A 13,638-nucleotide genomic window follows, 5' to 3' on the forward strand; every position below is an offset into this window, starting at 1 on the left:
TTTTTAATGCTAAAATTATTTAAAAAATAAAAATTATTTATGAAATATATTTAATCAATTACACAGTGCAGTTGTGAATTAAGTCTTTAAACGAAAAGCTGTAACCTCGCGCCCTCTCGCGTTTCACAATACAAACGCGCGCAGGTTTCTACGCGTGCTGATGACGTAGTTCATATGCGCCGCTGTTTATGTGAGTTGAATTCATTGAAATTCGTACTATTGTGATTTATCTGTTTAGTCTATTATGACAGGCTGATTATATACGTAAATAAAACAGATGGACATAATTTAAGCGACCATTCTGTATTCAAGTTTGAATCTGAGGTACGATGGTGACAAAAATGCTACACTGCTAGTTAGAACATTAAGTATGTGCCTTAAAACACTTTATTTTACAGGCTGCTTAAAATGAGGATAAATGAAGATATATTACTGGAGGGGGAGAAGGTTGTATTAGTACCTTACAATGCAGATCATGTTCCCAGGTATTATAAGTAAATCCAGCATATCATCTTGGGTCTGGTGGTTGTAGTCTCAGTTCATTTGAACCTCGTCTAACCGCTATGTTTTTAGGTATCATCAATGGATGTGCTCTCCTGAACTGCAGAAGCTGACTGCATCAGAGCCCCTGACACTGGAGCAGGAATATGACATGCAAAGATGCTGGAGAGAAGATGATGACAGTGAGTTTCCACCTTTCACATGAACATTTGTCCTGTTGACATTCAAGCACATAGTCAATATTATGACTATGATCTGTTTCTGAATTTATTCATCATGTGTTTTTTCTCCCTCAGAGTGCACCTTCATCATCTTGGATAAACAGAAATGGGCAGATCCGAGTATACCGGAGCAAGAGTGCATGGTGGGAGATGTTAACATTTTCCTCACTGACCCCAGCGATCCTTCCCTGGCTGAATTGGAGATCATGATTGCAGGTTACAGAGGTTGCAGCGCATTTATTTCATTCAGATTGGCTTGAGCTTGTCAGTAACATCAAATCATTTTTTAGTGCCCTGCTACAGAGGAAAGGGACTTGGGAAAGAAGTAACACGCATGATGATGTACTACGGTAGGACAAAGCTGATGATTAAAGATCTATTATTAGTAGTGACTACTCCTTATATGTACAGTGTTTTTTTTTTTTGTGATTTACCTCAACAGGTGTCCATAAACTTGGAATTCAAAAGTTTGAAGTCAAGATTGGTTTGGATAACAAAATCAGCATTGCCATGTTCAAGAAATTCCACTTCCGAGAGGTGAGAATGAATAAAATGAATTCATTGAGGAATTGTTTTAATTCCCAAGTACAAATGTTAATACTTTTTCCTGAATTCTGACACATGCTACCAAAAGTTTAGAATAATTAAGATTTTATTATTACGAATTACATAATATTAATATTACTACATTTTAAAATAAGTTTTTTTATTTTTTATATTTTAAAAAATTTAATTTATTCCTGTAATAGTAAAGCAGCCTTAACTCCAGTCACATGGTCCTTCAGAAATCCTAATCATCCTAATAATAAGCTGATTTGCTCAAGAAACATTTCATTAACATCATCAGAGTTATCAATGTAAGCCGTGATATATTAAAAATGATTTCTGAAGGATTATGTGACACTGAAGACTGAAGTAACAGCTGCGGAACATTTAGTTTTGCCATCACAGGAATAAATTACATTTAAAAATACATTCAAAATAGCAAACTGTTTTTACTGAATTTTGATTTTAAAAAATTTAGACTTGATGGGCATAAGAGAATTTTCAAAAACATCCAAAAATTAGTATAGTATATTATAGTTATTTTAAGGGTTTGTACCTTTCTAACATTTTTGTGATTGTAAAAAGAAAATTCATTTTTATTTGGAAATATATAATGTATATAATTTTTTTGCTTGTTTGTTTGTTTGCAGCTCTCCATCAGTGAGGTCTTTCAAGAGGTTACTCTTGGGGTCACCGTGAATGAGGCTTTACAGAAGCATGTTTTTGGAAACATGGACTTCATGCTGCAGAGGGAGTACGGGAAGGCACGTGACAGCAGGCAGGCACCGTTCACACCATTATCTCTGTGATAATGGTTTGTAGAAGATCATATGAAAAGAGAAAAGCCCCACAGTGCATCTCAATATGAAATATTAATCACTCATTGTGCCACAGAAAGCTGAGGTAACTAGAAGCGTTTATCATGTTCTGATGTGACAAAATATTTCTGAATTTTTCTAATTCAGATTTAAATGTGATGACTCAATACTGATCATTCAATACTGTATTGTTAGAAATATGATTTTATTGTATTGTGATTTTAACTTCTTAAGGCATGGAAATCAAGAAACTGTACTATTAAAAACTTTTAATCTGCATACTGCATGTTGCAATAATTTATGTAAAGAAAACAGATATAAATTATATTTGTTATATTTTTGTTGCTTGTAATATTGTACATCTTTGTGACTATAGTCAAGATACTAATCAGTTTGTCTTTCATGTCGGTTATTTGTGTTGTAGTAGATTTATGGCATTTATCGTCCTTGCAACAGTAACAATAAAAAATACAGTCTTGAAAATAAGTTTGTTGTCCATTAATGCTAACAATAAAAAATTATAATTGTCTTATGATCACAATGATATGTTTCTTTAAAAAGGAATAGTTTAATGTCCTGGTAAGCTAAAAGAATATAAGCAGTTTTTCCAATTCTAGGTAAAACTTACCTAAACAGAGAGCAGTTATTGTAGAAACTTATAAACAGGTCTCTTTAAGATTCAGTTTTGCTACCAATTGTAGCACAGGGACAGCAAACATAAGCTAATCAAAATCGATCAAATCTTTTATTATAAGATGTTGTGAAACAGTATTACGCAAGACTCCAAAGGTCACAAATGTTATTCATCAACTGCTTCTTGAAGTCCATTTTCCTTTCCCGATTTGGCAGTTTAAAGACATACAAGCAAGATTTTCATTCACAGACTGGTCCATAGTTCTCACATGGATTATTATTATTTTTAAAAAAGAAAAAACAATTCCATAGGAATTTCTGCAGACAGGTCTGTGACTTGGTCCCAATGCGTCACCGCGGCAGGGTGGATCATTATCAGACACAGTCTTATGTTCTGAGATCAGACATTTTCTGAATGACCTGCTGCACAACCTCCAGACCCTGAGCCCACCTCACCGTCTCCTCAAAGTGTGCGTTGAGTGGAACACAGAACGCCTCCTTCCTCAGTTCAGTCAACTGACAAACTGCTATTACGCTTGCTACTCCCACAATTAGCAGGAGCAGGAGTTTTAGGAGCAGAGAGAAGAACAGGGAGCAGATGGACCGCTTGGCTTTGGGCACAGACTCTGATGCTGTCTTTTTACCTATAGTGAAGGAAGTGTAGAACTTACACTCAAAACATCGACAAGAAACACGCTGTACATATAACATGTACTGTACATATATACAGTAATACAATGTATATAACATATCAACCTGACATACACTACAGTTCAAAAGTTTGGGGTCAGTATGATTTCTTAAAAAATAATTTCGTTTGTTCAGAAAGGATGTATTCAATTGATCAAAAGTGACAGTAAAGACATGTATAATGTTACAAAAAAATTCAAATAAGTGCTGATCTTTTTTTGAACTTCTATTCATCATAGAATCTTTTCTATGTTTTAAACACCGATAAGAAATGTTTCTTGAGCACCAAATCATATTAAAATGATCTCTGCAGGTTCACGTGACACTGAAGACTGGAGTAATGGCTAAATTCAGCTTTGCCATCACAGGAATAAATTAAGTTTTTTAATTTATTAAAATAGAAAACCATTATTTTAAATTGTAATAATATTTCACAATATTACAGAATTTCTTAACATCCTTGGTAAGCATAAAAGACATCAAAAACATTAAAACATCTTAAAATCCAAACTTGACAGTAGTGTACATCAAAGTACTCCAACATTTTGAAACAACATAAAGCAAAGTAGAGAGTATGCAGTGTAATGAAATAATTGAGTCTCAGTTCATGTAAGATAAAATTGTACCTTGTTTTTGAGCAGCTCTCTTTTTCTTCTCTTCTTTCTTCTTTTTCTGTTGTTCTTGTGCAGCAAGAGCAGTCATCTGAGCTTGATACTCCTTTCTTTTCCTTTCCTTCTCTTCTGCTTTTTTCTTTTTTTGTGCTTCTCTTTCCCTGGCCTCCTTTTCCCTCTGCTTAGCTTCTTTTTTCTTTTCTAGTTCTGTAAGGGATTAAAATCAGAATTTCAAGTCCTAAATTCTAAACTTAATGTTATGCTCAACTTGTAACACTCATAATATCATTTGTAATGGAAAAAGAATATTAATATGAAAAACTTTCCCTACCTCTCTCTTTCAACAATCGACGTTCTCGTTGCTTTTCTGCTTCTTCCTGTAGTACCTTCATGTGCTGCAGAACCTGGACATAGTAATTAATTTGTTATACAAGTAACTTCATTTGTGATTGTTTCAAAACTGACTAAATAATCTTATTTATAAGTTCAAAAGTAATCTCTGACACTTCTGCTTCAGACCACTCAACTCACCCTGGATGCGCACTGTTTGCACTGCTTCTCATCCAAGCAATCGCCTGCAGCCTTGGCCAGTGTTGGCTCCAAGGGGTTATCCTTCAGATCCAGCCATTTAAGACTCTGCAACAAACAAATGCCCTCAATTACCGACTGCTACTAATACTGATAAGTATGAGAGGAGAGGAGAGGAGAGGACGTGTGGCCAAGTATGGTGTGCATTGGTGTCCAATACTCAGAATTTGTGCTCTGCATTTCAACCATCCAGGTGCACACACACAGCAGTGGGTAGTGAACAAACACACAAACTTTGAACACACAGCCTTGCTCAAGGGTCTCACCTCAGTCGGGGTATTGAAGGTGGAAGAGAGCGCTGGACATTCACTCCCCCCACCTACAATCCCTGCTGGTACCGAGACTCAAACCCACGAACTTTGGGTTACAAGTCCGACTCTCTAACCATTAGGCCACGACTGCCTCAAAATGAAAATAGCATCTTCTAATATTAAAGATAAAGTTTGCAGTTATGGGATCCTAAACCCACCTTGAGTTGTGAGAAGCCAACGGGAAGCATTTTCAGTTTGTTGTTGTATAAATCCAGGTGCTGGAGGTTACCGAGTTGCCCAATTTCTTCTGGTAAGCAGACCAGCTGGTTCTTGCTCAGGTCAATTTTTATAAGGTGAGTCAAGCTGCAGAATTCAGGCTGGTGAAGTAACAAAAACAGTACAAAAACATTAAATAAACTACAACTTAGAGCAAATCTGACTGGTTTTTTTATTTACAGTTGTTACTTACAGTCAGAGTTGTTAGATTATTACAGGACAGATCCAAAACCGTTGCCTTTGGAAATGCAGCCTGCACAGAAATCAATGTTTTCAATTTTCAACGTTTCTCACACTTTGCCTAAGGATAGGCTGAATTAATACAATTTAAACAAAACCAAGTACACACATGATAATTGTCAAGTGAATAATCTTAATAATCACTTACCAGCTCCTTGACTGGCACTTCTGTAAGATTACTGAGACTCAAATCAAGCTCATTGCCATCAATTTTGTCTTTAATGTTTTCAACTTTGCCTTTAATCATGTTGATGTCCTGCTCCTCACTGGACACTGAATAGAAATACCTATGATCAGCAATCAAAGCCATCAACGCATTAAAACGAAAGCAAGTTTTGACAGCTAACGTAGATAGTTTAGACAAAGTAAGAGACTCCTCATTGTTAAAGTTAACTTCAAACAGCAGCGTTTTCAGATATTATGTGTAATTGTAATGAATGAAAGTTATTACCTCGTTACAAATGGTAAAAATAGTCCAGACCCAATGCAGAGTAGTAGTTGTATGCAGTGACTTCACTGATTTCGCACCGCAATGGATGAAAATCCACGTCATTGCTCGCGTCGCGTGTGAGGCGCAGCTGACAGCGTGTCTCGTGCCTGGATGAGCGCCCGCTGTGAGCGCCGCCTAGCGTCTGGAGGTCTGGGTCATTGCTACTTATGAATATTAATTGTAGCAAACATTTGTAAAGCTCTGCACATTTTCCTCAAGTAAAATCTAATCAAGACGTAAAAGTTAATATTTAGAGGTAACACCCTTGGCATTGAGTGATATCATAATAAATAGCCTATGTAACCACATCCCCTGTGCTGTTTATACGAATGCACTCCATTATGATGCATGTTATGTTTAGCATTATGTATGATACATTATGTTTAGCCCAGTCAAAGTCCAGACCTCATCCTGACTGAAATACTGTGGCGAGAGCTGTGCATAAACTTGAACAATGTTGTAAAGAAGAGTGGGCCAAAATTCCTCCAGAATGATGTGAGAGACTGATAAAGTCATACAGAAAACGATTAGGCTACTTCAAGTTATTACTGTTAAAAGTGGATCTACAAGCAATTGAATCATAGGGTGTCTTAACTTTGTCGCACATGGTTTTCCATTTTGGCTTTATTTTTGTTAAATAAATAATGACACTGTGTGATATGTCATGTGTTGTTGTACATCTGATGAGGTTTTATTTTCCAAATTTTAAGACCTGCCAAGGACCAGATAATTTTTTATTATGTCCTACAGAAAACCTTGGAATTCAATAGGGTGTCCTAATTTTTTCACATAACTCTCTCTCTCTCTCTCTCTCTCTCTCTCTCTCTATATATATATATATATATATACATACTGTGCAGAAGTTTAGGTCATTAGTATTTTCACCAACAAAAATGGTTTAAAGCCAGTTATTTCTATCTTTTGCTGTTGTGTGTTAGTAGGAAATATTAGAAATAACTGGCTTAAAACCCTTTTTTGAGAATGGTAGAAGAGTAAAAGATTTGTAAAGTAATTGATCAGAACAGCAAATAATATTTGTCTCCCCCAGGTTGTATGGGCTGGTGTCGACTCTGACAAAACAGAAAAAATGTTATTGTCTCGTCACATTCAATCATGAACTACATGAATCACGTAAATGACAGCCCTACTTTCAAATTGAAACTGAAAATTGAATAGTTTGTATCACTGGATCACAGTTTGCTTCTTACATTCAATTTAACAGCATTAACAGCAAGTACACATGCATTTTATACACTTACATTTTTGCTCCGTCCATGCAATAAATGCATTTTTCTAGAAAATTAATTCAACTGCTCAGGTAATTTCAATGGTAGGCTATGATACATATTAATGTAGATATGTATTAAAGTTCCTGTATTTCGCACCATGATAGTTAGTAAATATGTATTCCCATTTTCACTTGTGTGATTGTCAACCTCTGCTTTTTTGCAACAGACTAAGCTTTTTTAATTTCCTCTAGCGCACTTTGCTTTCAGCTAACAAAAGAAAGATACTGCAATTTTCTGGTGTTATTTTATGATTGGTCGATCTTCAGCTCTTCTTCAAACTTCTCAAAATACATTCCGACTCAGATTGCATTTAATCTTTGCATAAAAAGATTAAATGCAAAGTTTAAAACTGCTCAGCCTGTACAGGAGCGAAACTGTAGATAAGCACCAGAAAATCTATTGAAATATACAGTATGCTGCAGCTCCTTTTACAATGCTTTCAACAGGAAGAAGAAATGTACATAATATTGTTATGTAATGCAATATATGTAATATTGATCCCTAATTTGAGCATTCATCACAATTTTAGCATTTGAAATTACTCAACTTTCCACTCTCGAAAGATAAAGACAAGAAAGAGAGAAACTGAGATGAGATAAACCACAAAGAAAACCCTGTTAATACGTTTGGCCATTCCTAACCAGTAAATCTGAGCCGTTTTGGCTTTTAAAGTATCACGAACAAGAGTCTGTCTGATAGTCTGAAGCTCTTCTAGGATCAGCTGCAATAGCTGCACGTCATTCATTTTTTCTTTGCTGTATATTTCCTTCAACATCAGAGACTCGAGGGGAGCTTCAACTCCATTACTGTCTCTTTTCCGGTCATCTGAAAGAAAACCCCAGTCCCATGACTACAAAGTCAGAACCTTATCATTGTGATGCTTGAAAGATGTGTATACCTGTGTCAGAGTTGTGATCTTCAGGTCTCTGAACCCCCTTAGCATCTTGTTCAGAGTTCATATTTATCAAGTATATCACCAAAACTGTCTCCAGAAGACTCAGCAACATGAAAGAAAAGATGACAACGACATACACAGCTGCACAGAACAGAAGAGGGAGTTTATATGACAAACTAAACGTATCTCTGATATATGAAAAGACGTCCCTATAAGAAAATTGTCCTTGAACTGAGCTCTTACCAATCAGAGGACATCTGTGAGATTTGGATGGCAGAATGTCATTTAGGATGAGCAGAAGTACAGAGATCCCCAGTAGCACAGTCACTTTGAAGCACAGTTTTTCCCCTCTATCTGGTATGAAAAAAGAAGCTAGGTCCAAAACGAGGAAAAACAATATAGGTAGCTGAAAATTGATGAAATGCATCAGGGGCATCCTTCTGACTGAAATCTAAAGAGGAAAGATGAGAGAGAGAAATCTGAGGCTATAATGAATGGAAGAAGAAATATAGTTTTTAAAAGAATAGTCCACCCAGAAATGAAAATTTGCTGAAAATGTACTCACCCTCAGGCCATCCGAGATGTAGAGTTTGTTTGGAGAAATTTAGTTTTACGTCACTTGCTCACCAATGGATCTATTAGACTTTTTTCACTGGATGAAGTGTTATTATGGATTATGGACTCATATTTTGGCCAGAAGCAACGGTTTAAAGTTAAAATGCCTTAATGATGGATTTGTTTCTTACAAACATGCAGCTTTTCACTTCACAAGACATTAATTGACTGGAGTTGTGTATATTTCTTGTGGATTATTGTAAAGTTTTTAATGGCGGCACCCATTCACTGTAGAGGATCCACTGATGAGCAAGTCATGTAACGCTAAATTTCTCCAAATCTGTTTTAGGAAAGAAACAAACTCATCTACATCTTGGATGGCCTGAGAGTCAGTAAATTTATTTTCATAGCCTATTTTCATTTTTGGGTGGGTTAGTACCGTGTACTTTATCCTGTCGAATGTTTGCCCCTCATAGCTCTCATTCTGGAGCGAGACGGATATGTTCAAGAACTCCCATTCTCCTTGTGTTAATATGCTTTCTCGAGCAACCTGTGTCGCCTTTGATGAATTGGAGGCAGGAACCAGCTTTATTTCTTTATCTGTTTCACATAAAGGAAAGCAGCTTGGTACAGTGTGACACTGAATGCGCACAGGGATTTTTTCATTGATGGAAAGCAACAACATTAAGATACAATACTAAATAATGATACATTATAAGACAAACAAGTGAAAGATACAAGTTTGAATGCACTAAATCTATAATTAAGTTTATGCTATGTTTAATCATAGCAGTTGTTTAAAAACTGTAAGAGGATGCACAATATGCTGCTACCAATATCAGCCATTTATTATCTGCCAACATTAAAATAATTATCAGCTTATCACATTGGCCAGATTTTAATATCATGCATCTTTATTTTAAAGGAATATTTACTTTTGAAATGTGCTCTCACCTGAGTAATTAATTGAAGACACAGTGATGTGGCACGTTTGGGTATCAAAAGGAAATTTGTGTACGTTCATTGTGCAGGTGCTGACAATCTTATGGTCATCCTCCATCATCACATTTCCATCATGAGTAATATACAAATATGGGTTCAGTGGTCCATCTTCCTTTTCTGCACTAAAACGTGTTGATAAATTAAGTTTTTTACATGCCATGTAAAATGAGTTTTGTGTCAAAGAAAATTGAACCAGACAAATCATACATTTTTGATTTTCCCACATATATGTCATTTCTCTCAATTCTTAATTTCTCCTCTCCTAATTCCATTTTTTAATCATCAATTAAGATGATTATCTAGATATATCATTTTTATATACTTACGTCTCAAGAACATAAAGGTCTGGTTTCCAAAGCATCTCTTTTGGCAAAATCACACTTTTAATGCCACAAAAATCTTTAGGATCCCAAGAGATTCGTTCATTGTTCCAACTCTAAATGAGCAAAAATGAATTCATAAATAAATCCCTTACGTGGTAAATTATCTTAATTCATAAAATATTTAATTTATTTAATATAATTCTTTTTAATGATTTCTTTTTTCCAATTATGCAGCATAATTCAGAAATAACTTAAATTCTAAAGAAGAATTTTGTGTTGTTTAACACTCACCATGGACATCCAAAAAAGAGGTACAAAGATTTGAGACTTTTCAATCTGCAAAAAAATAAAATAAATAAATACATATATATATATATATAAAACAGACACAGAATAATGTTACACTTGAACATTTGTCAGCTGTTTGCAGTCATACCATAGAAAGGATGCCGTAGAGGTAAATATCAAAATACACTATGGTGGGGTGTCTCCAGTCCAGTACAGGACGGCAAGTTGTGAATTTTTCATTGTCTCTGGTAAGATTTAAATATTCCAATACATCTTGCTTACTGCACACTTGTTTAGGTAACACTAAATCTGCAAGCCAAGAAATATGTTAAAGCTGTTTTAGATGTCCAAAAATAATTTAGCCTTGCCATCTTTAGAACAACTGACGATTGTCTGTGCATTAAAGAAATAACTGAAGCTTTACTCACCTACTAGAAAAAGTAGACAGATAGCACAGACAGGAAAAGAACTCATATCCAACTCTCAGTGAGAGACCACCTCTGGTTAGCAGATGACTGGCAACTGGTCCCACTCACTGCCTCTGCTTATGTAACAGTACAAGATGAAAATGGAATTATTAGCTTTAATATGGGAGAACATCATTCCCCTGAGCACCATAAAACATTTTTGTAGGATCATGAAGGCCATTGTTCCTCACAAATGTGATATTCTGCTGTTATTGATTTGTGTTGGTAGAGACAATCTTTTTTTGCACTGAATGGATGATAGACACGTCATCTATCTATCTATCTATCTATCTATCTATCTAATTTCAAACTGAGAAATTACTAGAAAATTTCAGTTAATTTCAAAGAAACAGCAATGAAATGTGACATTTTGAAGTAAAATACTATTTTCTTGTAAAACATACTCCAGTATTTTTTTTTTTTAATTTACAACTTTGAAAAATCATTTTTACAGTGTAGAGAGAAAGAGAAATATTTGCATTATTAATACAATTATAATAAAAAAAATATATATATATATTTATATAAACATAGAGGATGCCTTATAGCGGAAGTCCCTTGTAATTTTAGTTAATCAAATTTTCAGTTAATTTGGTTTATTTACTGTATTTATTTTTAATTAATGTTCATGTTCTTTACAGTGGTCTGTCACATTTTTAGTCATGAAAAGACCAATTTTGACAAATTTTAGGTCAACATATGGCCTTCTATTTTACCACCTGTACAATTGTGACTTTATTAATGTTGATTATTAATAAGATACAAAGTAGATTTGAGTATTTTACGAAGCTGACTGGTAGATTATATCAGCTCTAAAATGACATCCCATAATGTCTATCACAATCATTTTTACAGTAAATATCTGGCAACTTGAACTGTAAATTTGAAAAAGAGAGAATTGAGTTAAAAAGGAGAGAGTAAAATGCTCCAAACAAATCTTGTTTTTAAGAAAAGGTTTATTGTGGTTTTGACATTTTGTAATCTTCATTCTACAAGAGTGAATTGATGCAACCCATTCCTCATGTAGGTTTGGTTTAGAGTCACTCCTCCTGGTGCAGAAAGAGGACAGAACAAAAGCAATACAGATAACAAAACTGGAGAAATTCCCTTGAATTTATCCTCTTTACAGTGGTCTGTCACATTTTTTGTCATGAAAAGACCAATTTTGACAAATTTTAGGTCAACATATGGCCTTCTATTTTACCACCTGTACAATTATGTTGATTATTAATAAGATACAAAGTAGATTTGATTATTTTACGAAGCTGACTGGTAGATTATATCAGCTCTAAAATGACATCCCATAATGTCTATCACAATCATTTTTACAGTAAATATCTGGCAACTTGAACTGTAAATTTGAAAAAGAGAGAATTGAGTTAAAAAGGAGAGAGTAAAATGCTCCAAACAAATCTTGTTTTTAAGAAAAGGTTTATTGTGGTTTTGACATTTTGTAATCTTCATTCTACAAGAGTGAATTGATGCAACCCATTCCTCATGTAGGTTTGGTTTAGAGTCACTCCTCCTGGTGCAGAAAGAGGACAGAACAAAAGCAATACAGATAACAAAACTGGAGAAATTCCCTTGAATTTATCCATGCTCTATGCATGTTACTCCACAGATGTTTCTCTCTGCATGTAAATGTGACATTCTGCTGTAAAACATTCAATGCATGGCTAAGTTTATCTGTATTGCCTGCAGACAACAACGTGCTATTATGCTGCTGCATTGCTTGTTTTGTGACTCAATACCTGTTGCTTACACAGTGTGCAAGCTCAGTGCGGAAGGGCTAGACATATAGTGCAAATGTAAAGGTGGAGGATTTCTATTTTCTGACTGCAACTACCATGAGCTTACCACATGCACCGCATTATCTGCTGTCAAGGGAAAATCTACTAGTGCATGTGTAAATTATATAATCCCATTTGGAGAAATTTCACACCATTCATATACTACAGTAAACAACACATTGAACAGACTATTACAACGATAACAAGAACTAAGCTAACATAAAAAAATAAAAAATAAACATTTTCCACACAAAGGAAAAGCCTTGTTGGTTCTCAAAGTACAATAGACATTTTAAGAGAGTTATAAGAGACTATTTGATTGTACTGTGAATCCTTTTTTCATTCAGATAGTCCAGACAAGTGCTAATGAATAAAAACAATGGCTCAGATGAAGGAATTGTGGGAATAATAGTAAAAGAATGGATAGTTCACCCAAAAACATTTAATTACTTTCATTTACTCACCTTAATGTTGTTTCAAACCTGCATGGTGTTTTTTCATTTGTGGAACACAATCAAAGTCAACAATGTCCAATGTAATTTTGGGAATTTTCATTTTTGGGTGAACTATCCCTTTTCGGGATTGGAAAGAGAACCCACAGATCAGTAGAAGATTTTCGTTAAGTAACATAACCACTAACATACCACTGGTAAAAACAAAGTGCAAGTTTAAACACTATAAATTCGGTTTGGCAGAACTGTCGAGAAACTGAAAGTTGTTGATTGTTTTTCAAGTTAGTGGCACACTTTCCTTCATTTTCACTGTATAATGACTGCTGGAGCTAAGTAAACACTTTCAGTTAAGGATCCCTATAGGAAAGTGCAACGCTTTTCAAAAGGAATACATAACAAAAATTACTTTTAACAGGATACCAAAGTACCTGGCGTAGCGATCCATATCGGTCCAACAACACACTTCTGAAGAGCTACTTCAGCTTTCAAGACTTGGGTACAAATTGACTAACTGTAGCATGTGCTAGATTGTACCTCAGACGTGAAATTAACTTCTGTCATGACAACTCTCGGAGGGATTGGCATGGTAATGTACATGACAATGTTAATGTATTTGGTCTTGGCAGAATAGATCTGCTACGTTGCTGCTGCTGCTGCGGCAGAGCAAGCACTGAGACTTGCTACTGCCAATACATCCACAACATGCTGCTGT

The 13,638-nt window shown here is 35.1% G+C and overlaps 3 protein-coding genes across 5 annotated transcripts in view; 1 reads left to right on the forward strand and 2 right to left on the reverse strand.

Moving 5' to 3' along the window:
• Window positions 1-98: 98 nt before the first annotated feature.
• LOC107755518 (N-acetyltransferase 9-like) lies at window positions 99-2,569 on the forward strand. 2 transcript variants are annotated; one of them, XM_016572326.1, is made up of 7 exons: window positions 99-190; window positions 399-485; window positions 574-683; window positions 798-938; window positions 1,013-1,072; window positions 1,165-1,259; window positions 1,919-2,569. In XM_016572326.1, coding segments are annotated over exons 1-7 (654 nt in total). In that variant the 5' UTR covers window positions 99-188; the 3' UTR covers window positions 2,078-2,569. The 2 variants fall into 2 exon arrangements, with proteins under 2 accessions (XP_016427812.1, XP_016427813.1); XM_016572327.1 differs by lacking the exon at window positions 99-190 and adding an exon at window positions 197-324.
• Window positions 2,570-2,817: 248 nt separating this feature from the next.
• lrrc59 (leucine rich repeat containing 59) lies at window positions 2,818-5,926 on the reverse strand. 2 transcript variants are annotated; one of them, XM_016572324.1, is made up of 8 exons: window positions 5,827-5,926; window positions 5,524-5,648; window positions 5,329-5,388; window positions 5,078-5,236; window positions 4,552-4,656; window positions 4,352-4,424; window positions 4,036-4,227; window positions 2,818-3,363 (listed from the first exon to the last, which is right to left on the reverse strand). In XM_016572324.1, exons 2-8 carry the CDS (start codon window positions 5,620-5,622, stop codon window positions 3,107-3,109), a joined length of 945 nt encoding a protein of 314 aa, XP_016427810.1. In that variant the 5' UTR covers window positions 5,623-5,648; window positions 5,827-5,926; the 3' UTR covers window positions 2,818-3,106. The 2 variants fall into 2 exon arrangements, with proteins under 2 accessions (XP_016427810.1, XP_016427811.1); XM_016572325.1 differs by having other exon boundaries at window positions 5,524-5,662.
• A 1,766-nt stretch (window positions 5,927-7,692) lies between these two features.
• Window positions 7,693-13,638, reverse strand: part of LOC107755407 (5-hydroxytryptamine receptor 3A) — a 6,348-nt gene continuing 402 nt past the window's right edge. Inside the window, exons 2-8 of the mRNA XM_016572190.1 lie at window positions 10,366-10,526; window positions 9,933-10,042; window positions 9,559-9,728; window positions 9,044-9,204; window positions 8,293-8,500; window positions 8,053-8,190; window positions 7,693-7,979 (exon numbers count right to left, since the gene is read on the reverse strand). Coding sequence (XP_016427676.1) covers window positions 7,693-7,979; window positions 8,053-8,190; window positions 8,293-8,500; window positions 9,044-9,204; window positions 9,559-9,728; window positions 9,933-10,042; window positions 10,366-10,526 — 1,235 coding nt within the window. The remainder of the gene's footprint in view (window positions 7,980-8,052; window positions 8,191-8,292; window positions 8,501-9,043; window positions 9,205-9,558; window positions 9,729-9,932; window positions 10,043-10,365; window positions 10,527-13,638) is intronic.

The sequence above is a fragment of the Sinocyclocheilus rhinocerous genome, unplaced genomic scaffold (genome assembly GCF_001515625.1).
Source record: "Sinocyclocheilus rhinocerous isolate Xijiao unplaced genomic scaffold, SAMN03320098_v1.1 scaffold140, whole genome shotgun sequence".
In the NCBI taxonomy this organism is placed as follows: Eukaryota; Metazoa; Chordata; class Actinopteri; order Cypriniformes; family Cyprinidae; genus Sinocyclocheilus; species Sinocyclocheilus rhinocerous.